This window comes from Dendrobates tinctorius, unplaced genomic scaffold (assembly GCF_039654945.1).
Source record: "Dendrobates tinctorius isolate UK_male_01 unplaced genomic scaffold, ASM3965494v1 ptg000011l, whole genome shotgun sequence".
Lineage (NCBI taxonomy): Eukaryota > Metazoa > Chordata > Amphibia > Anura > Dendrobatidae > Dendrobates > Dendrobates tinctorius.
Window position 1 is genome coordinate 49,549,379 of NW_027361679.1, and position 26,118 is coordinate 49,575,496.

At 43.6% G+C, this 26,118-nt stretch overlaps 1 protein-coding gene across 2 annotated transcripts in view; it reads left to right on the forward strand.

Moving 5' to 3' along the window:
• Nucleotides 1–26,118, forward strand: part of MRPL1 (mitochondrial ribosomal protein L1) — an 89,337-nt gene that overhangs the window by 16,156 nt on the left and 47,063 nt on the right. For both annotated transcript variants that reach the window (XM_073542096.1, XM_073542101.1), the window contains exons 3-5: nucleotides 797–1,076; nucleotides 5,677–5,760; nucleotides 20,320–20,391. In XM_073542096.1, the coding sequence (XP_073398197.1) occupies nucleotides 797–1,076; nucleotides 5,677–5,760; nucleotides 20,320–20,391 (436 nt within the window). The remainder of the gene's footprint in view (nucleotides 1–796; nucleotides 1,077–5,676; nucleotides 5,761–20,319; nucleotides 20,392–26,118) is intronic.

Below are 26,118 nucleotides of genomic sequence, written 5' to 3' on the forward strand. Positions count from 1 at the left end.
CACAGGTAAACTATAAAGGATTTTCAAGAACGTACTGCTCCACTTCCTCCTGGTTTCCTTGTTGCTGGAGGGCGATGTGCTCCTGCTGATTGGCATTTGGGTCTAGCTGCATGGCTGAGCCGCTGGCCTGAACTAGGTGCTTTCTGGTGCTAGAAGTAGAGGCATCTAAGCTTCTGCAGCATGGAAGGAGCGGGACACTGAACTGAGGCTGGCCAGATCCAGTCATCTGGCCCGTTTCAGAGCAGCGCTTTTAGCTCTGTAGCAAAGAGCTTTCAAAGCAGCGCTCCTTGCCTAGAAGTCCAGCTACAGCTGATAGACTGTAGAGGTGGTCAGTAACCTAGGCTGTGAGCAGTATATTATAGAATTTAAAATCCTTCTGATTTTTCAGAACTGGTAAATTACAAATTTGCACTTTGCAAATTTAACCATGTATGATCATGCAAAAAAACAAACCTTTATTCATTGACTCTTGTGCAGATATGTCTCTCAGTGACATTTCCACTACAGGTAATGTCACTTGAGTGATGTCTACCCAGCAAAGCTTCTTATGCCAACAGTATATCCATCCCATACTGGTTAGGTACATGAAGGTGCTGACCACTTCCCTTGAGAGTATCGTCCAAAAATTAGATTGGAAGGACTGCGCTTTTTAAATATCTGTGCTACATCCTGTTTCTTGTTTGTATTCTCTGAATACTATACCAAGCTATTATTGGTTGGAATCTCTGAGTTTGGTGATAACCATTTGTTAGTCCTTTAGGATTATAGGAACATCACCTCTTCTCACTGTTTTCAGATTTATCAAAGAAAAGAAAGCCAGTAAAGAACCAGTTTCTAGAAGATTAACCAAGGAGCAAATACTAGAAAAAAGAGAGGACACCTCTCGTCCTAAACCCTTTGGCTTAACAGCCTGGAAGCCCAGTGATGATGTGTATGTGCAACGCTACTACCCGAAACCAACACTGGAACCGGAAACTGCAATACAAATGCTTAAAACTTTCCAGAAGTTGGATTTTACCAACCCACAACAGTGGGTGTTTGTGCAGCTCAAACTAGATATGAAGCTGGAGAAAAAGGTACGGTATGTAGCGTGTGCTTTATCTAGCTAGTTGTACTTGTACTCTTTATTTTTGGATTTCAAAGCATTTGTACCCTTAGAAGCGACATAGATATTTAATGTTATAATAATAGTAATTTTGTCATTGTGGCAGCTTGTTTCTGCATAAGCGAATGTAAATATCTGTAAGTATACACACGAGATAGCATCCGTCTTTTCTGTATTTTATAAACTCTTTGAAAAGCGACAGAATATTATTAGTAGGCAGTGCAATGATTCACAACCATACAGTATCTGAGCTACAGTACTGTATATGGCACCAAAAAGAGGCCATTTTTAGTAGAACCTGAAAGTGTGCCCCATCTAGTGCGGCGTCCCCACTGTTCATGTGATGGTTGGAAATATCAATGCTCAGATTTATACTGAACCCTAGTTATGTCACATGTCACCTAGTGCAGAAACTATTTTATATACTACTAGCTGAAGAGTCCGGCGTTGCCCGGCATAGTAACCAACTGTGGTTAGTTATAACAAATTATAATGATTATATTGCACATAAAACCATTTCACATCATATATTCAACACTACAGATTTGCAACACAAATTAACTAAACGATTACCCAAGTATCCTCTCCGTGTGATACTTTCTGCTGAGCTGTGTATCTAATCCTATCGTGTGTTACTGACTGCTGATCCGTGTATCTAATCCTATCCTGTGTGATACTGACTGCTGAGCCGTGTATCTAATCCTATCCTGTGATACTGACTGCTGAGCCGTGTATCTAATCCTATCCTGTGATACTGACTGCTAAGACGTGTATCTAATCCTATCCTGTGTGATACTGATTGCTGAGCTGTGTATCTAATTCTATCCTGTGTGATACTGACTGCTCAGCTCTGTATCTAATCCTCTCCTGTGTGATACTGACTGCTGATCCGTGTATCTAATCCTATCCTGTGTGATACTGTCTGCTGAGCCGTGTATCTAATAGACGATAACACCATAGAAATGATAAGAATAATAAGCCTCAGTTACCACAACTGTCTACAAAGAAAACCGTTGCTGATAGCAACCAATCACAGCTCATTTTTCATCTTTTAAACCGCTCTGGGACAGCGTGGCGAGTTTTGAGTAGCGACTTTTGTGTTTTGGCTTTTATGTGGCGAGGTTGGTGTATGTGTGGTGAAATGTGTGCTGAGGGTGGTATATGTGTTGAACCACGTGGTAGTGTGTGGCGCATTTTGTGTGTGTTCATATCCCCGTGTGTGGTGAGTATCCCATGTCAGGACCCCACCTTAGCAACTGTACGGTATATACTCTTTGGCACCATCGCTCTCATTCTTTAAGTCCCCCTTGTTCACATCTGGCAGCTGTCAATTTGCCTCCAACACTTTTCCTTTCACTTTTTCCCCATTATGTAGATAGGGGCAAAATTGTTTTGTGAATTGGAATGAGCGAGGATAAAATTTCGCCTCACAACATAGCCTATGACGCTCTTGGGGTCCAGACGTGACTGTGCAAAATTTTGTGGCTGTAGCTACGACGGTGCAGGTGCCAATACATACACTTTTTCCCCATTATGTAGATAGGGGCAAAATTGTTTGTTGAATTGGAACGTGCGGGTTAAAATTTTGCCTCACAACAGCCTATGACGCTCTTGGGGTCCAGACATGTGACTGTGCAAAATTTTGTGGCTGTAGCTACGAGGGTGCAGATGTCAATACATACACTTTTTCCCCATTATGTAGATAGGGGCAAAATTGTATGCTGAATTGGAACGCGCGGGGTTAAAAGTTTGCCTCACAACATAGCCTATGACGCTCTCGGGGTCCAGACGTGTGACTGTGTAAAATTTTGTGGCTGTAGCTGCGACGGTGCGGATGCCAATCCCGGACATACATACACACACACACACACACACACACACCCACCCACATTGAGCTTTATATATTAGATTATATCATTAAAGGTCCTCCAACCTTTCTAATTTGTCAGTTATGTTCCAGAGACTTATTCCTATATTCCAATAATGTCCCTGACGTCCCAAAACAATCTTTATATGAGTGGTAAACTAACTTTTATTTCCCTCTCATTATATGTTAATCAGATAGGACTAATCCAAGGGCGTCAATTTTTCTAGGCCAGTCCATCCTCGGGTGCTATAGTCACACCCATAGTCCGATACTATAGTCACATGATTAATGCCCTCCCTAGTGTCCATTGTATATATCTACCCTTTACATGCTGAGCTGGACTCAACATGACTAAGACTTTCTAGGCACTGCTTCATTGGTCCACTGCACATGCCCCATCCACTTGAGCTAGCAGCACTGTTCTTCTGTGTTCACAATATTCCCAGAATGAGTGTGCAGAAATTGGCATCACTATACCTTCCCAGGCATGTGCAGTGTCCAGGAAATCCTGCTCAGTTAGCAGCACAATGGAGCTCTCCTGTTTATTTCTGCTCACTTCTTGGGCATGTGCAATGCGCCGATAAAGCCATGACGAGTACAGCTTTTTTCACTGTGCCCGCTGAAGGAGGAGAAATGAGATTTACAGAGGCTGGATTAGTCTGAAAGTGATGCCAATACCCACAACCCAAAAAAAACCTTGCTAATTAGCATTTGACAGAAAGTGCAATAAGTTATCTTGCCTCCTATATTAAGACTAGATGGAGGCCCGATGCGGTAATGTCACGATGGGGGCAGGGTTTGCAGCGTTGAGCATCTCCCCCCCCCCCCCCATATGCTCACCCATCTATCCACTCTCTCTTTCCCCATGTGCTGAATTCTCCCGTCTGTGCTCTCTTCTTTGACCTGTCTACCGCATGTACTATCCCCCTTGTCTGCTGTCTCACTCCTTCCTGTGCTCTCCCCTCATGTGCTGTCCCGTTTGTTCTGTCTCCCCCCCCCCCCCCCCCCCATCCTCTTTCTCTCTCACCCCTGTGTCTGACCATGTACAGAACATACCACAGCTTCTGGGCAGGGGAGAAAGCAAAAGACAATGCTGACATAACAGCAGGAGATCGCAGAGGATACATTTTGTGAGGTAAAATATTGTTTAAAAACAGTCAGTGAAATATCTTACCTCAAAATGAATCCTCTGACACCCTGCTGTAATGTCAGTATTGTCTTTTGCTTTCTCCCCTGCCCAGGAGATGTGGTATGCTCCGCACATGGTCAGACACAGACCATTTTTAAAATGAACTTTTTGTTCGTGGGAAAACCCCTTTAATGTGACCGGCTTCCTCTGCCTGTAGACACGTCACGCATCTGCCGCCGGGATCAGCCGAGTGATTCATTGTGCTTGCACGGAATTTGCACAGGCGCAGTGCAACGGTGTTCCTCTGGTGGTACCGCGCAAGAGGCTGTGTGTGTGCGGTGCGTCGGTGTTCCACTGGTGGTACTGCGCAATAGCTTGGTACCAGCAGCAGTTTCCGTATTGAAACACCCATCACTTGGGTGTCCCAATATGGTGGTCGGTGAACTTCCTCCACTTGGAATTCTGGGATACGGTGACATCTGGACAGAACAGGAAATGAAAACATTACAAGGCAATTATATAAATAGATTGTTTTGGGACATCAAGAACATTATGAGAAAACAGAAAAGGGCTCTGGAGCATACTAGTGACAGTTTGGGAGGCTTGGTGGGCCTACTGGTTTCCATTTAATGCTTCAAGAGAACCTGTCATGTGCAAAAATGCTGTTAACCTGCAGGTAGTGTGTTATGGAGGTATCCAGCCGCTGTACCTCGCCAGAACATGAACTTTTTTTTTTTTTTCTCCGGGGTCTGACCAGTTTGTCATGCAGGCATGCCACCTCTACACTCGCCTCTCGCAGCTCTCTGAGCAGTGGCTGTAAGTGAGTTTTTGGCACTTTGACTGACACCTTTGTATGCGCTGCAGAACCTGCATTCAGTAAAGGTTCCAGGACGTGCCCACAGCCCCCACTTCCCTGTTTTGACGGTAAGGCTAGTTTCACATTTGCGTATGGAGGAGCTGTGGAGGGATGCGGAATTCCTCCGTGAAGCTCCACCCACTGCCGCACCGCCTTCGGTCAGCTCCGCTGGCATGTGGCCTGCATACCCTATCTTTAACATTGGGTACGCAGGCCGTGCGGATGTATGCGGATGCCTCCGCATTCGTTGTTTTGACCGTGCGGCGACCTGTGCCGAACGCAACATGTTGCATTTTGGTGCGGGCACCGCACCGTCAAAACGACGCATGTGGAGGCATCTGCACGGCCTGCGTACCCAATGCTAAAGAAAGGGTACGCAGGCCACATGCCGACGGAGGCGGAGCTGACCGGAGGAGGTGCGACAGTGGGCGGAGCTTCACGGAGGAAGTCCGCAGCTCCTCCATACGCAAATGTGAAACCAGCCTAAGTGATCCAAGCACTCCTACAAGACTGAAAGCCGGTGGCTCCCGGCAGACATAAAGTTAATTTTCTCCTTGGTGTTGCACTTTCAGTACTGCGGCTGGGCACCTTCATATAACTATTAACCTACAGATTAATCACATTTGCATGTTAATAGCGTTATTAGACCAGACAGGTTCCCTTTCATTAAAAGGTTAGCAAGAATATTTATTGTTGCTCTTCTGTCTTATACATTTCAGAAAAAAGTGGATCCATTTGTTGGCTATCTTCATTTGCCATTTCCTTTTGTCAAGGAGCCTAATAAGATCTTAGTATTTACAGAGGTGAGTTCAAATAATTATATAAGTTCATTGGAATTTATGACTAACGTGAGACGTTGCACCTGTTAGTTGGCTTAAAGCACCACTCCACTATATACTTCATTTCAGTGCTGGAGTGGTGCTACTAATCTAAGTTCCCTGACCCTAGTATTAAACCAGTTGCCATATTCAGCTCCACACTACTCCACTCCAGTCCTGCGCCGACATCTAATGACCACAACTTCTAACTGACCGGAAGTCCAAGGGAATGGTCACAAGTTTTCATTGTAAATCTGAGAGCCTCATTTTGACCTTGTTCTGGCTCTCATAGACTTAGATTTAGTAGTGACTTTCGTATTGCCCATCAAACAATGGAGCAATCCAGTAGGTCACAAACTGCTGGAGACTGGAGCGTTGCTGATACTGTGGGGGAAATAAGTATTTGATCCCTTGCTGATCTTGTAAGTTTGCCCACTGACAAAGACATGAACAGTCTATAATTTTAAGGGTAGGTTAATTTTAATATTGAGAGAGAGAGTATCAAAATTAAAATACAGAAAATCACATTGTATAAATTTTATAAATTTGTTTGCATTTGGCATTGAGACATAAGTATTTGATCCTTTACCAATCAAGAGTTCTGGCTCCTACAGACCAGTTCGATGCTCATAATCAACTCGTTGCCTGCATTAAAGACAGCTGTCTTACATAGTCACCTTTTATAAAAGACTCCTGTCTACAGACTCAATTAATCAGTCAGACTCTAACCTCTACAGCCTGGACAAGACCAAAGAGCTTTTATAAGAATGTCAGGGACAAGATCACAGGCCTGCACAAAGCTGGAATGGGCTACAAAACCATATGTAAGATGCTGGATGAGGAGACAGCTGGTGCAATATAAAGAAAAAAGAAGACAAACAACATGACTGTAAGACGACATCGATCTGGGGCACCATGCAACATTTCACCTTGTGGGGTTTCCTTGATCATGAGGAAGGTGAGAAATCAGCCTAAAACTACACGGGGGGGGAAGGGAATCTTGTTAATGATCTCGAGGCAGCTGGGACCACAGTCATCTAGAATATCATTGGTAACACATTACGCTGTAAAGGTTTACAATCCTGCAGTGCCCGCAAGGTCCCCCTGCTCAAGAAGGCACATGTGCAGGCCCGTCTGAAGTTTGCCAATGAACACCTGGATGATTCTGTGAGTTATTGGGAGATAGTGTTGTGTTCAGATGAGACAAAAATTGAGCTCTTTGGCATTAACTCAACTCACCGTGTTTGGAGATAGAGAAATGCTGCCTATGGCCCAAAGAACACTGTCAAGCATGGAGGTGGAAACATTATGTTTTGGGGGGTTCCTATGCTGAAGGGCACAGGACTACTTCACCGCATCAGTGGGATAATGGATTTAACCATGTACCGTAAAATTCTGAGTGACAACCTCCTTCCCTCCACGAGGACATTAACCCCTTAACTTTTTAGCTTTTTTAGGTTTTGCATTTTTGTTTTTCCCCTTCTTCCCAGAGCTAGAACTTTTTTTATTTTTCCGTCAATATGGCCATGTGAGGGCTTGTTTTTTGTGGGACGAGTTGTTCTTTTGAAAGACACCATTGGTTTTACCATGTCGTGTACAAGAAAACGGGAAAAAAATTCCAAGTGCAGTGAAATTGCAAAGAAAGTGCAATCCCACACTTGTTTTTTGTTTGGCTTTTTTGCTACAGTATGTTCAACGCAATTCTGGCATTTTGATTTTTTTTTTCTCGTTACACCGTTTAGCGATCAGGTTAATTCTTTTTTTTTCTTGATAGATCGGGCGATTCTGAACTCAGCGATATCAAATATATGTGTTTGATTTTTATTTTTTTTTATTTTAGCTTGAATGGGGCCAAAGGGGGGTAATTTGAACTTTTATATGTTTATTTTTTTCATATTTTTAAAAACATTTTCTTTTTACTTTTGTCATGCTTCAATAGACTCCATGGGAGACTAGAAGCTGCCATTACCCGATCGGCTCTGCTACATAGAGGTGATGATCAGTTCGCCTCTATGTAGCTGAATTACTGACTTGCTATGAGCGCTGACCAATGGGTGGCACTCACAGCAAGCCAGCAATGACAACCATAGAGGTCTCCAGTAAGACCTTGGGTTGTCATGCCGACACACCAGTGACCCGCAATCACGTGACGCAGGTCACCAGTGTGCGTATTTCCAGCGCTATTGCCGGTAGCACCATTTAAATGCTGCTGTCAGCGTTTGACAGCGGCATTTAACTAGTTAATAGCCGCGAGTGGATCGCGATTCCACCCCCGGCTATTGCAGGCATATGTCAGCTGTTCAAAACAGCTGACAAGTCTTGGGAAAGATGTGGGCTCACCACCGGAGCCCACATCAAAGGGAGGGAGTCCGACATCGGCGTTAATGTATGCCCGATGTCGGAAAGGGGTTAAAATGGGTTGTGGCTGGGTCTTAAAGCAAGACAATGACCCAAAATATACAGCCAAGGCAACAAAGGAGTGGCTCATATAGAAGCACATTATGGTCATGGAGTGGCCTAGCCAGTGTCCACACCTTAATCTCATAGAAAACTTATGGAGGAAGTTGAAGCTCCAAGTTGCCAAGTGACAGCCTCAAAATGTTAATGATTTAGAGATGATCTGCAAAGAGGAGTGGACCAAAATTCCTCCTGACATGTGCGCAAACCTCATTATCAACTAAAAAAACTGCTGTGCTTGCCAACAAGGATTTTGCCTCCAAGTATTAAGTCTTGTTTGCCAGAGGGATCAAATAATTATTTCTCACTGCAAAATGCAAATAAATTTATACAGAGTGGGCCATTTATATGGATACACCTGGGTGGGCCATTTATAAAGTTGGATCCTAAATGGCTGACTTCAAAATGGCAGCCATGGTCACCACCCATCTTGAAAAGTTTTCCCCCCTCCCATACACTAATGTGCCAAAACAGGAAGTTGATATCACCAACCATTCCCATTCTATTTAGATTAATCCATATAAATGACCCACCCAGGTGTATCCATATAAATGGCCCACCCTGTATTAATTATACAATATGATTTTCTGGATTTGATTTTTGATATTCTATCTCTCAATGTTAAAAATAACCTACCCTTAAAATTATAGACTATTCATGTCTTTGTCAGTGGGCAAACTTACAAAATCGGCAAAGGATCCAATACTTATTTCCCCCACTGTAACTGAAGAAGACAGCGACTGGTAAGTATTGTTACTAGGGTCAAGGAACTTGGGGTAATAGCAGCACTCCAGCACTGTAATATAAAAAAAGAAATGCAGGAGTGGTAATTTAAAACATGTTGGAAATGCTTTTGAAACTATTTCAGTGTAGGCTGTAGCAGCTAAACCTACAGTGCTTGAAAAAGTATTCATACCCCATGAACTTTTCCACATTTTTGTCATGTTACACCCAAAACTTTAACCCCTTACCTACAATTGACGTAATATTCCGTCCATGTGACCATGGACCTAATTACCATGGACGGAATATTACGTCACCATGATCAGCGGCGCCCACGTGGTGAGCGCCGCTGATCGCGGCCGGGTGTCAGCTAATTATCATAGCTGACACCCGGCACAATGTGTCAGGGGCGGTCACGGACCGCCCCCGACACTTTAACCCCTTGCACACCGCGATCAAACGCGATCGCGGTGTACCGGGGGTTAAAGGGAAGCATCGGCAGGGAGGGGGCTCCCTCCGTGCTTCCCTGAGCCCCCCACGGCAGCGCAATGTGCAGCGCTGCTGCGGGGGGCTCCTTTCCTCCAGGCCCCCGAATCCAAGATGGCGACGGGGGCCTTCGGGGGCCATGAGGAAGTCTGCAGCAGTGCCTGTGACAGATCGCTGATCTGTCACAGTGATCTGTGATGTGACAGATCAGCGATCTGTCACAGGACAGTGATGTCCCACCTGGGACAAGGTAATAAAGTAAAAAAAAAAAAAAAGTGTTAAAAATAATTAAAAAAAAAAAAATCGCTAAATAAATTAGTAAAAAAAAAAAAAATATTCGCCAATAAATCCATTTTTTCAAAATAAAAAAAAACAAAAACAATAAAAGTACACATTTGGTATCGCCGCGTCCGTAATGACCTGCCCTATAAAACTGTCCCATTAGTTAACCCCTTTAGCGAACCCCTTAAAAAATAAAAATAAAAAACGAAGCAAAAAATAATGATTTATTATCATACCACCGAACAAAAAGTGCAATAACGCGCAATCAAAAAGACACATATAAATATCCATGGTAACGCTGAAAACGTCATCTTGTCCCGCAAAAAACGAGCCGCCATACAGCGTCGTCCGCAAAAAAATAAAAAAGTTATAGCTCGCAGAATAAAGCGATACAAAAATAATTATTTTTTATATAAAATAGTTTTCATTGCAAAAAACCGACAAAACATAAAAAAACGACCTAAATGAGGTATCGCTGTAACCGTACTGACCCGAAGAATAAAACCGCTTTATCAATTTTACCGCGCGCGGAACGGTGTAAACGCACCCCCCCAAAAGAAATTCATGAAATGCTGGTTTTTGTTCATTCTGCGTCCCAAAAATCGGAATAAAAAGCGATCAAAAATGTCACGTGCCCGAAAATAGTACCAATAAAAACGTCAACTCGTCCCGCAAAGAATAAGACCTCACATAACTCGGTGGGTCAAAATACGGAAAAATTATAGCTCTCAATATGTGGTGATGCAAAAACTACTTTTACAATAAAAAGCGTCTTTTAGCGTGTGACAGCCGCCAAACATAAAAACCACCATAAATAGTAAATCAAACCCCCCGTTATCACCCCCTTAGTTAGGGAAAAATAATAAAACTAAAAGAAAATGTATTTACTGTATTTCCATTTTCCCGCCAGGGTTAGGGGTAGGGTTAGGGCTAGGGTTAGGGCTAGGGTTAGGGCTAGGGCTCAGATTAGGGTTAGGGGTGTGTTGAGGTTAGGGTTGGAGTTATAATTGGGGGGTTTCCACTGTTTGGGCACATCAGGTGCTCTCCAAAGGCAACATGGCGTCTTATCTCAATTCCAGCCAATTCTGCGTTGAAAAAGTCAAATGGTGCTCCTTCCCTTCCAAGCTCTGCCATGCGCCCAAACAGTGTTTTACCCCCACATGTAGGGTATCAGCCTACTCAGGACAAATTACAAAACAACTTTTGGGGTCCAATTTCTCCTGTTACCCTTAGGAAAATAAAAAATTGGGGGCAAAAATATAATTTTGCGGAAAAAAATGTTTTTTTTATTTTCACGCCCAGGCGTTATAAACTTCTGTGAAGCACTTGGGGGTTCAAAGTGCTCTCCACACATCTAGATAAGCTCCGTGGGGGGGTCTAGTTTCCAAAATGGGGTCACTTGTGGGGAGTTTCAATAGTTTAGGTACATCAGGGGCTCTCCAAACGCACATGACACCCGCAGACCAATCCATCAAAGTCTGCATTCCAAAACGTCACTACTTCCCTTCCGAGCCCCGACGTGTGCCCATACAGTAGTTTTCTCCCACATATGAGGTATCAGCGTACTCAGGACAAATTGGACAACAACTTTTGGGGTCCAATTTCTCCTGTTACCCTTGGGAAAATAAAAAAATTGGGGACTAAAATATGATGTTTGTTGAAAAAATACGATATTTTTATTTTCACGCCCGGTCGTTATAAACTTCTGTGAAGCACTGGGGGGTTCAAAGTGCTCACCACACATCTAGATAAGTTCATTAGGGGGTCTAGTTTCCAAAATGGGGTCACTTGTTGGGAGTTTCCACTGTTTAGGTACATCAGGGGCTCTCCAAAAGCAACATGACACCCGCAGACCATGCCATCAAAGTCTGCATTCCAAAATGTCACTACTTCCCTTCCGAGCCCTGATGTGTGCCCATATAGTAGTTTTCTCCCACATATGAGGTATCAGCGTACTCAGGACAAATTGGACAACAACTTTTGGGGTCCAATTTCTCCTGTTACCCTTGGGAAAATAAAAAAATTGGGGACTAATTGATCATGTTTGTGGAAAAAATACGATTTTTTTATTTTCATGCCTGGGCATTATAAACTTCTGTGAAGCCCTTGGGGGTTCAAAGTGCTCACCACACATCTAGATAAGTTCCTCAGGGGGTCTAGTTTCCAAAATGGTGTCATTTGTGGGGGGTTTTTCTACTGTTTTGGTACATCAGGGGCTTTCCTAACGCGACATGGTGTCCGATCTCAATTCCAGCCAAAAACGTCAAATGGCGCTGCTTCCCTTCCGAGCTCTGCCATGCGCCCAAATAGTGGTTTACACCCACATGTGGGGTATCAGCGTACTCAGGATAAATTGCACAATATCTTTTAGGGTCCTGTTACTTTTGGAAAAATAAGAATTGAGGGTGAAAAGATCATTTTTGTGGAAAAAATATGATTTTTTAATTGTACCGCTGTACGTTATAAACTTCTGTGAAGCCCTTGTGGGTTCAAAGTTCTCACCACATATCTAGATAAGTTCCTTGGGGGGTCTAGTTTCCAAAATGGGGTCACTTGGGGGGTTTCCACTGTTTAGGTACATCAGGGGCTCTCCAAACGCGGCATGGCGTCCGATCTGAATTCCAGCCAATTTTGCATTGAAAAAGTCAAACGGCGCTCCTTCCCTACTGAGGTCTGCCATGCGCCGAAACAGTGGTTCCCCCCCACATATCAGGTATCAGCGTACTCAGGACAAATTGCACAATAACTTTTGCAGTCCAATTTCTCCTGTTACCCTTGGTAAAATAAAGAAAATTGAACCTGAAGTATTTTTTTTGTGAAAAAAAGTTAAATGTTCATTTTTTTTTTAATATTCAAAAAATTCCTGTGACGCACCTAAAGGGTTAATAAACTTCTTGAATGTGGTTTTAAGCACCTTAAGGGGTGCATTTTTTAGAATGGTGTCACTTTTGGATATTTTCTATCATATAGACCCCTCAAAGTGGCTTCAAATGTGAAGTGGTCCCTAAAAATAAAATGGTGTTGCAAAAATGAGAAATCGCTGGTCAATTTTTAACCCTTATAACTTCCTAACAAAAAAAAAATTTTGGGTTCCAAAATTGTGCTCATGTAAAGTAAACATGTGTGAAATGTTATGTATTAAGTTTTTTGTGTGCCGTATCGCTGTGATTTAAGGGCATAAAAATTCAAAGTTGGAAAATTGCGAAATTTTCAAAATTTTTGCCAAATTTCCGTTTTTTTCACAAATAAACGCAAGTTATTTGAATGCAATTTTACCACTAACATGAAGTACAATATGTCACGAGAAAACAATGTCAGAATCACCGGGATCCATGGAAGCGTTCCAGAGTTATGACCTCATAAAGGGACAGTGGTCAGAATTGTAAAAATTGGCCCGGTAGTTAACGTGCAAACCACCCTTGGTAGTGAAGGGGTTAAATTTATTTTATTGGGATTTTATGTTATATACCAACACAAAGTAGCAAGTATTTAACTGTATATAGGAAATGTGTGGTTTTCTAATTTTTAAAAAATATCAATCTAAAAATTGAGACATGCATTAGTATTAAGCCGACCTGAGTCAATACTTTGTAGGACTAACTTTCGGTGCAATTACTGCAAGTCTTTTTGGGTATGTCTCTACAGCTTTTCACATCTAGAGGCTGAAATTTTTGCCCATTCTCTTTTGCAAACCAACTCTAGCTCAATGAGATTGGATGTAGAGCGTCTGTGAACAGCTATTTTTAAGTCTTGTCGCATATTCTCAATGAGATTTAGGTCTGGACTGTGGCTGAGCCATTCAAACACATGAATATGCTTTCATCTAAACTATTCCATTATAACTGTCAGTATGTTTAAGGTTGTTTTGTTGGAAGATGAACCTATGCCCCAGTCTGAAGTTTTTTGCAGCCTTTAACTTCCATCTTACCATCAACTCTTACCAGCTTCCCTTGCTCTGCTGAAGAAAAGCATCCCCACAGAATGTTACTGCTACCACCGTGTTTGACGGTTGGTATGATGTTCAGGTGGAAGGCCGATACCACCTTGGGAAGAAAGTTAGGAGGAGGCCGCAAAACACCTTGTCCTGGTGCATAATTAGGAATGGAGGGCGACAGGACAATGCCGCTAATTCTGAAACCCGCCTAATAGGCTACGAGAAATACCACCTTCCAGGACAACAAAGACATTGGAGCTTCCTGTAGGGGTTCAAAGGGTGAACCTGCCAAGGCTTCCAAGACCAAGTTAAGATCCCATGGAGCCACAGGGGATCTGTAAGGAGGGGCCGCATGTGCCACTCCTTGCAGAAAGGTCTTAACCTGTAAGCGGGAGGCCAAACTTTTTTGAAAAATAGAGAGAGCAGATACCTAGCCTTTCAAGGAACTTAGGGCCAGACCGCCATCTAACCCTGCCTGGAGAAAAGCTGGGACAGAGGGCAGGGAACAGGGCATAGGTGTGACGTGATTAGACTCACACCAGCCAAAATAGGCCTTCCAGGCTCGATAATAGACCCTGGAAGAGGAAGGCTTCCTAGCCTGGATCAATGTATTAATGACTCGGTCCGAAAAACCCACTTCTCTCAGTATTGTGGTTTCAACGGCCATGCTGTCAAATTGAGCAACCGAGAATTCGGGTGGTAAAACGGCCCTTCAGCCAGGAGATCTGGTCTGTCGGGGAGTTTCCAGGGGGTGCCTGTGAGAAGATTGATAATTTCTGCAAACCAGGCCCTCCTGGGCCAGTATGGGGCGATCAATATGACCGGCACCCCTTCCGCCTTGATCTTCTTTAGCATTCCGGGCAGGAGAGGAAGGGGAGGGAACAGGTAAGGGAGTCTGAACTGTGTCCAGGGAATGACCAGCGAGTTGACCTCTATTGCTAGAGGATTGCGGTATCTTGAGACAAACTGTTGGACCCTTTTGTTCTGTCGTGATGCCAGGAGGTCCAAATCTGGAGTCCCCATAGCTGGCATATCTGACGGAACACTTCCTGGTGTAAGGACCATTCCCCTGCCGCGAGCCCCTCCCGACTTAGGAAGTCGGCGGCCGTGTTGTCTGTGCCGGGAATGTAAACTGCTGGAATTGCGGTTTCTGCCCAGTTGAAGATTCTGGATACCTCGGCCAGTGCCCGGGGACTTCTGGTTCCCCCTTGGTGATTGTTGTATGCCACCGCTGTGGCGTTGACCGTTTGAATCCGGACTGGCTGGTTGTTAAGGTATCTTTCCCAATGTAGAAGTGCTAGAAAGACCGCCCTCAGTTCTAGAATGTTGATTGATAGTGAGGATTCTTGTCTCGACCATCGTCCCTGGACAGTCAGGTGGCGGAATACCGCACCCCAGCCCAGGAGACTGGCATCTGTAGTTACTACCTGCCAGTGGACAGGGGGAAAAGGCCGTCCCAGATGAACAAGGGGGAGGTCAGCCACCACTTGAGGGACGCCCTGGTCTGAATGGAAGGGAGGAAGAGGCGATCCAGCGAAGAGATGGACCTGTCCCACTGAAGGAGGATGTTCCTCTGCAGTGTCCTGGAACGGAACAGGGCAAAGGGTATTGCCTCTGAAGCTGCCACCATTCTTCCCAGGACTCTCATGGCAGCGCGCAAGGATAGAAGCCGGAATTTCAACAGTGAATTCCCTGCTAGAGGGTAATCCACTTTCTTTCTAGGAGAAAGACCCTTGAGCGGCGGGTGTCGATTACCATTCCTAAGAATTCTAGGCGTTGTGTTGGCGTTAGGTGGGATTTCTCCCTGTTTATGATCCAACCAAACCGGGCGTGTTTAAAACTACCGCTAGATTTTCCTGGGCCTGAGCGAAGGAGGGCGCCTTGACGAGAATATAGTTGAGATATGGTACCAATTTTATGCCTCTGACCCTTGATATAGCTACCATCGCTGCCATAATCTTTGTAAAAATTCTGGGGGCTGTTGCCAGCCCATATGGTAGGGCCACAAACTGGAAATGCTGCTTTTGGACAGCAAAACGCAGAAACCTCTGATGTCCCTGAAAAATGGGGATGTGTAGGTAGGCGTCCCAGATATCTATGGAACATAGGAATTCCTGATCCTCCTTAGACGTAATTACTGACTAAATCGATTCCATCCTGAAATGGCGTAAGCGGACCCATCTGTTTAGCCTTTTGAGGTCTAGTATGGGACGAACTGAGCCATCCTTTTTTTGTATCATAAACAGGTTTGAGTAAAAGCCGGTAAAACGTTCCTGCTCGGGAACGGGGACACTTACTCCTGCGTTGAGGAGAGAGTCGATTGCCGCAAAAAAAGCCTAGAGCCATGGCAGCATCTTATGGTGGCTGCAATAGAAAGAAGCGATCTCGCGGAAGCACGTTGAAGTCTGTTTCGACTGTGGGGCCAGCGGACGTTGAGACGGTGACGCCTCCTAAAGTGGACAGGTCAGTAGTAGAACTGACCGGGAAAAGAAGTACATCTGCCCAACTAACGGATCTGACGTCTCGTGACAAGACAGATGGTGGGCTGGGAGATGAGGTGACTGGAGTGGACACACGGTCAGAGGATAACTGGAGGGTTGACTCGGATGATCGGCGTGACTCACTCTAGGGGTGACTGTGGCTCTGAGAGAGAAAGGGAGCACAGACTAGATGACCTAGAGAAAGAAGTCTTAGAGCTCAAAGGTCACCTGGCATCGTGGCAAGGTCTGAATAAGTCCCTCAGAGAAGAGGTAGGAGTACTAATAGAAACTGTAAGAGGTCTTCTGCGGGAGAAGTGGGACGAAGACTTACAGCGGCCAGGCCTGAGTAAGAAACAGTGTGAAGACAAAAAGAAACTGAAAAGTATGGAAGCAGAGGTGATTCGTTTACAGATGGAGCTTGCTGCTGCAGTGTGCGCTAAAAGACAAGCACAGCAGGAAAAAGATGAACTGGCTGATGTGATTGCCAACAACAGAGGTGAAAGTGCTCGGGCTTTGGAAGAAAAGAGGTGGTTAGAGTCTCGCATTGTTCAGCTTGAAGAAGAAGTAGAGGAAGAACACGGCAACGTTGAATTAGCCAATGACAAGCTGAGAAAGGCCACACTTCAGGTTGACCAGATGGATGCTGATCTGAAGACAGAACGTAGTAATGCTCAGAAGTATGAGAATGCCTGTCAGCAATTAGTTCGCTAGAATAAGCACTTAGAAGCAAAGATTGCACTACTGAAGGAACAGCTTGATACAGAAATTAAAGTGTGACTATCTGCTAGCAAACAAGTACGTTGTACGGAGAAAAAACTGAAGGTTGTATTAAGGCAAATGGATGATGAAAGGCGTAATTCTGAACAGTACAAAGGCCTGGCAGAGGGAAATTATGTGCATCTGAAACAGTTGAAACGCCAGGTGGAAGAAGCAGAGAAAAAGGCTCCACGTGCCAATACGTTGCACCGTAGATTACAGTATGAACTGGAGGTTGCTATAGAGGCAGCAGATGTAAAGAACTGTGAGTTTAATGCACTGAAAAGTAAACTTAGATGTGGTGGGGTACCATTTGTTACAAGACGCTTAGATAGAGAAAGGATAGTGACTAACCAGTCTCTGACGACGCAGACAGACCGTGACTGGAGGGTCAAAGCCAATGACCGATATTCTGACCGCTGGAGGCGGGGGGAGGTCTAACGTAGGAACGAGGCCGTATGACAGATGGAGACGGTTCTCTCGACCTGTGGGGCAAGGTGTAGTGAGTGCCCTGATGTGATGTTATGTGTTCAACCCCACAAGTTTGAACAGAGAGGGGAGGTATGTGGTGTAGTAACCACTGAGTCCGCTAGGGGGCGCTGTGTGGATGTCCCAGGAGAAAGGGTGAATGGCAGAATACGGAGTGGCCGTTATGTATCCCAAAGTGGGTGGCTTTGGGATGGAGAGTTATGTGTTGTTCAGCAATGATATTGCTGAGGTGTTGCTTTAATGTGTCAGGGAGAAGTCTCCAGGTAACTAGGGAGATGGGCTGGCCAGTTACCTACAAACCCACCCAGGGGTGTGTTTAAGAGTGTCATAATAAAGTATATGTGTGGCTGTGTGTAATAGGACCTTTAGTAAGGTCATAGCCATGTGATCACCTGTGGGTGTGGTTATGGACCATATAAAGTACCTGAGGTCCGGTCACATGAGAGAGAGCGCATGAATCTGATTGGGCCATGTGGAAGGTCTCGGCAGGCCTATGTGGAGGAAGGTGTCCTACCTTCCTGAAGACCACGTGCTGAGGCTGCTGACCCGGTGACGACTGTGGATATTGGCTATATGTGAGGACGGATAAGCCTCCTGTGTTTTCTGAGGCTCCAGGACTGAGCCTGAAATCATGGACACTTATTCTTGCTTTCGCCTGAGCTAAAGGATATTCCTTGTGTTATGTGCTGCTTTATGGGTTATGAAGCAATAAACCCTGTGAACTTTTAAAAGGAATGTGCCTCCTGGTTGTCTCCCGTCGCACCTAAGCGAGTAGATTCCCTACAATGGGTAGGTGCATTTGCTTTCCCTTAGGTCAGGCTCCAATATGCATTTACTCCAATCCCATTGCTGCCAAGAACACTGCCGAAAATCAGAGCAGATGGTGTCAAGGCCATCCTCATAGCACCGATATAGCCAAAAAGAGGATGGTTCAGGATAGTAAACAGCCAAAAAAGAAAAGTAATGCCAGCTTACCATTAAAGTTTACAAGGATTCAGTGCACACAGAACCACGAGTCGACCAAAAATGTAGAAAAAAATATTGGATTTCTTGCAGGAAGACGTGTCAAAAGGGTTAATACCTGGTACCCTCAAGGTTCTGGTGCCAGCCTTATGTTCCTGTTTTAGAAATCTGGTGGATCACTGATGGTTAGAGATTTGACAGCCGGCTCATGAATGCATCTAAAAAAAAATCCAATGGAATCCAATCATAGGATTTGAATATTGTACTTAAGGATCTAATCTAACCATGCTTCCTTTTTCGAACCAATGTCCTTGATGCATATAGATAAACTGTCATGGAAAGCTGCATTTCTAGTTGCCATAACAGCTAGAAGAGTGAGTGAAATCCAGGCCCTCTCTACCATTGAACCCTATCTAATGATCCTTGAGGATAGAATGGTTCTCCAGTTAGACCCTTCATTCTTGCCTAAAGTCACGACAGACTTTCATATGTCTCAGGAGATAGTCATCCCTTGCTTTTGTCAGAATTCAACAAGCGGAGAAGAATTATTCCACGCTATGGATGTCAGGAGGAATATTATCTACTATTTACAACAGGCTGAAACCTGGAGAATTGATCAGAATCTCTTTGTACATTACTGTGGCCTCAACAAAGGGAGGAATATCTAAAAAAAAAAAAAAAAAAAAAATGTGTTAGAAAACTGGATTAAGAAGGTGATTTGTGAATCATACAAGAGCCAGAATTTATCTCCCCCAGAATTGCTGAAAACTCATTCCACCAGAGCCATGTCTGTCTCCTGGGCCGTTAGGGCTAGTGCCTCCGTCAAGCAGATCTGCAGAGCTGCTACCAGGACCTTGGTCCATACGCCTTTGAAAGTGAAGTCCTTCAAACAATTGTCTCTCATTAGCATTATTCTTTGGTATTGCTCCTGTGGTGCTGTCCTGGAGGGGATTGGAGAAAATAAAATTACACCTAAGACCCTCCAATACAGCACTGGTAATTTTCTGCCAGTCTTTTGCTCTATATGATATTCCTTGTTGTTAATAAATATTTCAAGCAAGTATTCCGATGTGGTCCTTTTAGAAAAATACTACAGATAGAGGATGGGGAGGGGCTACCGTATTTAACCTCTGTGTTTCCTTTCCATAGATAGGATACAGAGGCAGCCTCCTGTGGTGCTTTCGTGGGGGGGGGGGTCTTGGAAACCGAATTACCGGTAAGTGTAATTCTATTTTTGGATTATGGATTGAACAATGCTCTCTGAAGTGTTCAGAGCATGGGTTTTTTTTTACCCAAACCCTGCATTACTATTATCCACAACTTTATCTCTAACATGTCTGATGTGTTCCTTGGTTTTCATGATGCTGTTCTTTCTGAAACAAACCTCTGTGGCCTGCACAGAAAAGTTGTAGCTACACTGAAAATTACACACAGGTGGACTCAATTTTCTAATTATATGACTTATGGAGGCAAATGGTCAATCCGGATATTTATAAGTATCAGACTACAGGGGGCTGAATACAAATGCACTTCACAATTTTCAGATTCATATTTTAAAAATGATTAGAAAACCATGTATCGTGTCCTTTTATACTTCACAAATCCTTGCTACTTTGTATTGGCATCTCGCATAAAATCACATTAAAATATATATAGGTTGTCCCTGTAACGTGAAAAAATGTGGAATAGTTCACGGGTATAAATTCTTTTTAAAGACACTGTATGCCTTCTCCCATTATGCAATGCCATGCCACTTTGTGGAACCAGGTGCAAAAAGTGTCTTAAAAGTTACTTGCCACTAATAGTACCAGAACTTTAGTACATTTATCAGTAAACCTCTCCCTATTCAATCGGATGCAGCAAAGAACATATACAATTAATGAATTGCATATAGGACGGTTTTACTTTCTTCAGTCCCTTTATGTTTCACACTGACCTGATTTTGTGTTTGTTTTTTATTCCTTCCCTCTGCAGAAAGTAGAAGAAGCTGAGATTGCAAAAAAGAATGGAGCTGCATTTGTTGGAGGGCTTGAGCTCATCCCGCAGGTATCATATTTCATGCCTGTAAATTCATTGCTGCCATGGATAACATGCTGCACCGTGGCTTTCATGCTATGTACACTGAACAAATGGTAAATGACTGAACCGTATAATGTCGGATTGCTAGATGTTACTTTTAGGTCTTGCAAACCAGATCTGCTGCTTTGTCATTATCTGAGGAATGAACATGCCACTATCTCGCATTCCACTTTAGGCTTCTGATCTAAAAAGCTTGTCTTGTGTGAAAAACAGCCTTGCACTACTTCAAAGAAGAGGACTGATGTACAACTTGGTAGTTGGCTCATTATGTTTCAAGAGTGCATTCTACCAAAGCTTTGAGAATTCTTGTCAGGTGGTGGAATCAATGGTTTGGTAGATTTTTTTTCTAGTGCCTACAAAGAAAGTGTTTGACTCATTGTAGACTTTGTTGGTTTCTAGTTAGTTTCCACATCTTAACAGATGATCAAATCAGTAACAATGTATCAGGAAACCTCTCGCTACCCAGGAACAACATGCAGAATTAAGTAGACATTCTGATAGCAATGGAATGACGATTCAACCTTTCTGTTACTGCTAGTATGTGTAACAGTAGTTAGATCTGTAATCCATACGTAGGAATGGCTTAAGAAAGTTACATATATTACCCAGATTCAAGCAAAATACTGCCTTTGAAACGAATAGTCTTGTATGCAACGGTTTGGATCAAAGACCATTCGTGTATGGTAACATATATTAGAAGTTTCAAGGGTATACACTGGTACGAAAGGACAGGGTAGTTTTTCCTGCGTCTCGAACCTAGATGTTAAGCAAGTGACAGCAACTGCAGTGTGCTGACCTGTTACCATACCTGATGACAGGTCTTTGACTTGAAACATTGCATATGTAATATTTTGTTTCAAATGCTTTGTGTTGCTTGGATCAGTAAAGGAAAAATTAATCTTTCTGAAGGAATACCTGCTTATGGACTGCTGTTCTACTAAACTGTTTGGCCGAATTCTGATATCTGTGTATCATGGTCCAACAGCTGGTCTCCTCATCTTAACTTCACAGCCTCATAAGCTTATATGAGACTGCCAAGTTCGGCTCAGGAGACCCACAGCCAGTCCATGCATTGCCATTCTTATCGTACCATGGTGCACAGATATTTCAATTTTGTCTTTCACCTACTAACGTTTTTGGAGGCTGATTTAATGGGGCTGTCCCATGAACAAAGTTCATTTTAATGAATAGGTCTAGGAATAATAATAATTTCCACAATTGGATGTGTTTAAGAAAATGTTCTTGTGCTGAGATAATCTTATAAATGTGTCCCTGCTGTGTACTGTGTAATGGCTGTGTCTGACCATGCACAGAACATGGTCTGAACCTACCACATCTAGGCAGGGGAGGAAGCAAAAAAGTATAGAGACAGAACAGCTAAGGAACGCAAATAATTCTTAATTGGAGGTAAAATGTTTGTTTTTTTTAAAAACCGGGGATAAAGCTTTATCTCACATAAGAGTCAGTTGTGATCCTATCCTGTGCTATCTGTATACTCTCTTTTGCTTCCTCCCCTGCCCATCAGACCCTGTATGTCCCTGTATGATCAGAGATGCCCATAACACAGTACAAAGAAGGGGCACATTTATAAGATTATCTCGGCACCGGACCATTTTATTTAAACACATCCAATTGTGGAAATTATTATTCCAAGATGTATTGTTGAAAATCAACCTTAAAATTAACTTTGTGGGAACTTGTACTGACTGAAGTCTGAATGTGTGCATTATACAAATCCTGTGATTGACTTCAATATTGATTTTTAATTTTGCAATTAATTATTAACCCCTTTCTGTCATGTGACGTACTATCCCGTCCATGTGTCCTGGGACTTAATTCCCAGGGACGGGATATTACGTCACAGCGATCAGCGGCGCCCACGTGGTGAGCGCCGCTAATCGCGGCCGGGTGTCAGCTGATTATCACAGCTGACACCCGGCACAATGTGTCAGGGGCGGTCACGGACCGCCCCCGACACGTTAACCCCTTGCACACCGCGATCAAACACGATCGCGGTGTACTGGGGGTTAAAGGGAAGCATCGGCTGGGAGGGGGCTCCCTCCGTGCTTCCCTGAGCCCCCACAGCAGCGCAATGTGCAGCGCTGCTGCGGGGGGCTCCATCCCTTCAGGTCCCTGAATCCAAGATGGCGACGGGGACTTTCGAGGGCCTGCAGGGAGCTGGCTTCCTCATGCCTGCAAAGCGCAGGCAAGGAGGTAGCCTTGTGCACTGCCTGTGATAGATTGCTGATCTGTCACAGTGATCTGTGATGTGACAGATCAGTGATCTGTCACAGGACAGTGATGTCCCTCCTGGGACAATGTAATAAAGTTAAAAAAAAAAAAAAAAAAAATTCCCTAATTCGTTTTTTGGAAATAAAAAAAAAAAAAAAAGTACACATATTTGGTATTGCCGCGTCCGTAACAACCCGCCTTATAAAACTGTCCCATTAGTTAACCCCTTTAGCGAACCCCTTAAAAAATAAAAATAAAAATCCAAGCAAAAAATGATTTATCATACCGCCGAACAAAAAGTGCAATAACGCACGATCAAAAAGACACATATAAATATGCATGGTACCGCTGAAAACATCATCTTGTCCCGCAAAAAACGAGCCGCCACACAGCATCATCAGTGAAAAAATAAAAAAGTTATAGCTCGCAGAATAAAGCGATGCAAAAAAAATTATTTTTTATATAAAATTGTTTTCATTGCATAATAGTGCCAAAACACAAAAAAAACCTAAATGAGGTATCGCTGTAACCGTACAGACCCGAAGAATAAAAGCGCTTTATCAATTTTACCGCACGCGGAACGGTGTAAACGCACCCCCCAAAAGAAATTCATGAAACGCTGGTTTTTGTTCATTCTGCGTCCCAAAAATCGGAATAAAAAGCAATCAAAAGATGTCACGTGCCTGAACATGATACCAATAAAAGCGCCCACTCGTCCTGCAAAAAATAAGACCTGACATGACTCAGTGGGTCAAAATATGGAAAAATTATAGCTCTCAATATGTGGTGATGCAAAAACTATTTTTACAATAAAAAGCGTCTTTTAGCGTGTGACAGCTTCCAAATATAAAAACCGCCATAAATAGTAAATCAAACTCCCCGTTATCACCCCTTAGTTAGGGAAAAATAATAAAAAAAAATGTATTTATTTCCATTTTCCCATTAGGGCTAGGGTTAGGGCTGAGATTAGGGTTAGGGGTGTGTGTTGGGGTTATGGTTGGAGTTAGAATTGGGGGGTTTCCACTGTTTGGGCACATCAGGTGCTCTCCAAATGCAACATGGCGTCTGATCTCCATTCCAGCCAATTCTGCGTTGAAAAAGTCAAATGGTGCTCCTTCCCTTCTAAGCTCTGCCATGCGCCCAAACAGTGGTTTACCCCCACATATGGGGTATAAGCCTACTCAGGACAAATTGCAAAACAACTTTTGGGGTCCAATTTCTCCTGTTACCCTTGGGAAAATAAAAAATTGGGGGCAAAAATATCATTTTTGTGGAAAAAAAAATGATTTTTTTATTTTCACGCCCGAGCGTTATAAACTTCTGTGAAGCACTGGGGGGTTCAAAGTGCTCACCACACATCTAGATAAGTTTCGTGGGGAGGTCTAGTTTCCAAAATGGGGTCACTTGTGGGGAGTTTCAATAGTTTAGGTACATCAGGGGCTCTCCAAACGCACATGACACCCGCAGACCATTCCATCAAAGTCTGCATTCCAAAACGTCACTACTTCCTTTCCGAGCCCCGACGTGTGCCCATACAGTAGTTTTCTCCCACATATGAGGTATCAGCATACTCAGGACAAATTGGACAACAACTTTTGGGGTCCAATTTCTCCTGTTACCCTTGGGAAAATAAAAAAATTGGGGACTAATTGATCATGTTTGTGGAAAAAATACGATTTTTTTATTTTCATGCCCGGGCATTATAAACTTCTGTGAAGCACTGGGGGGTTCAAATTGCTCACCACACATCCTTAGGGGGTCTAGTTTCCAAAATGGTGTCATTTGTGGGGGGGTTTCACTGTTTAGGTACATCAGGGGCTTTCCAAACTCGACATGGTGTCCGATCTCAATTCCAGCCAAAAACGTCAAATGGCGCTGCTTCCCTTCCAAGCTCTGCCAAGCGCCCAAATAGTGGTTTACCCCCACATGTGGGGTATCAGCGTACTCAGGGCAAATTGCACAATAACTTTTAGGGTCCTGTTACCCTTGGGAAAATAAAAATATCATTTTTGTGGAAAAATATGATTTTTTAATTGTACCGCTGTACGTTATAAACTTCTGTGAAGCCCTTTTTGGTTCAGAGTTCTCACCACATATCTTGATAAGTTCCTTGGAGGGGTCTAGTTTCCAAAATGGGGTCACTTGTGGGGAGTTCCACTGTTTAGGTACATCAGGGGCTCTCCAAACGTGACATGGCGTCCGATCTGAATTCTAGCCAGTTTTGCATTGAAAAAGTCAAACGGCGCTCCTTCCCTTCTGAGCTCTGCCATGCGCCGAAACAGTGGTTCCCCCCCACATATCAGGTATCAGCGTACTCAGGACAAACTGCACAAAAACTTTTGCAGTCCAACTTCTCCTGTTACCCTTGGTAAAATAAAAAAAAATTGAACCTGAAGTATTTTTTTTGTGAAAAAAGTTAAATGTTCATTATTTTTTTTTTTTAAATATTCAAAAAATTCCTGTGAAGCACCTGAAGGGTTAATAAACCATAAAAATAAAATGGTGTTGCAAAAATGAGAAATCGCTGGTCAACTTTTAACCCTTATAACTTCCTAAGAAAACAAAATTTGGGTTCCAAAATAGTGCTGATGATAAGTAACATTTCCCACATGTTTACTTTACAAGTTTTTTGTGTGCCGTATCTCTGTGATTTAAGGGCATAAATATTCAAAGTTGGAAAATTGCGAAATTTTCAAAATTTTCGCCAAATTTCCGTTTTTTTCACAAATAAACGCAAGTTGTATTATTATTATTATTATTATTATTTATTGTTATAGCGCCATTTATTCCATGGCGCTTTACATGTGAGGGGGGTATACATAAAAACAAGTACAATAATCTTAAACAATACAAGTCATAACTGGTACAGGAGGAGAGAGGACCCTGCCCGCGAGGGCTCACAATCTTCAAGGGATGGGTGATAATACAGTAGGCGAGGGTAGAGCTGGTCGTGCAGCGGTTTGGTCGATCGGTGGTTACTGCAGGTTATAGGCTTGTCGGAAGAGGTGGGTCTTCAGGCTCTTTTTGAAGGTTTCGATGGTAGGTGAGAGTCTGATATGTTGTGGTAGAGAGTTCCAGAGTAGGGGTGATGCGCGAGAGAAATCTTGTATGCGATTGTGGGAAGAGGAGATAAGAGGGGAGTAGAGAAGGAGATCTTGTGAGGATCGGAGGTTGCGTGCAGGAAAGTACCGGGAGACGAGGTCACAGATGTATGGAGGAGACAAGTTGTGGATGGCTTTGTATGTCATGGTTAGGGTTTTGTAATGGAGTCTCTGGGCAATTGGGAGCCAGTGAAGGGATTGACAGAGGGGAGAAGCTGGGGAATAGCGGGGGGACAGGTGGATTAGTCGGGCAGCAGAGTTTAGAATAGATTGGAGGGGTGCGAGAGTGTTTGAGGGGAAGCCGCAGAGCATGAGGTTGCAGTAGTCAAGGCGAGAGATGATGAGGGCATGGACTAGGGTT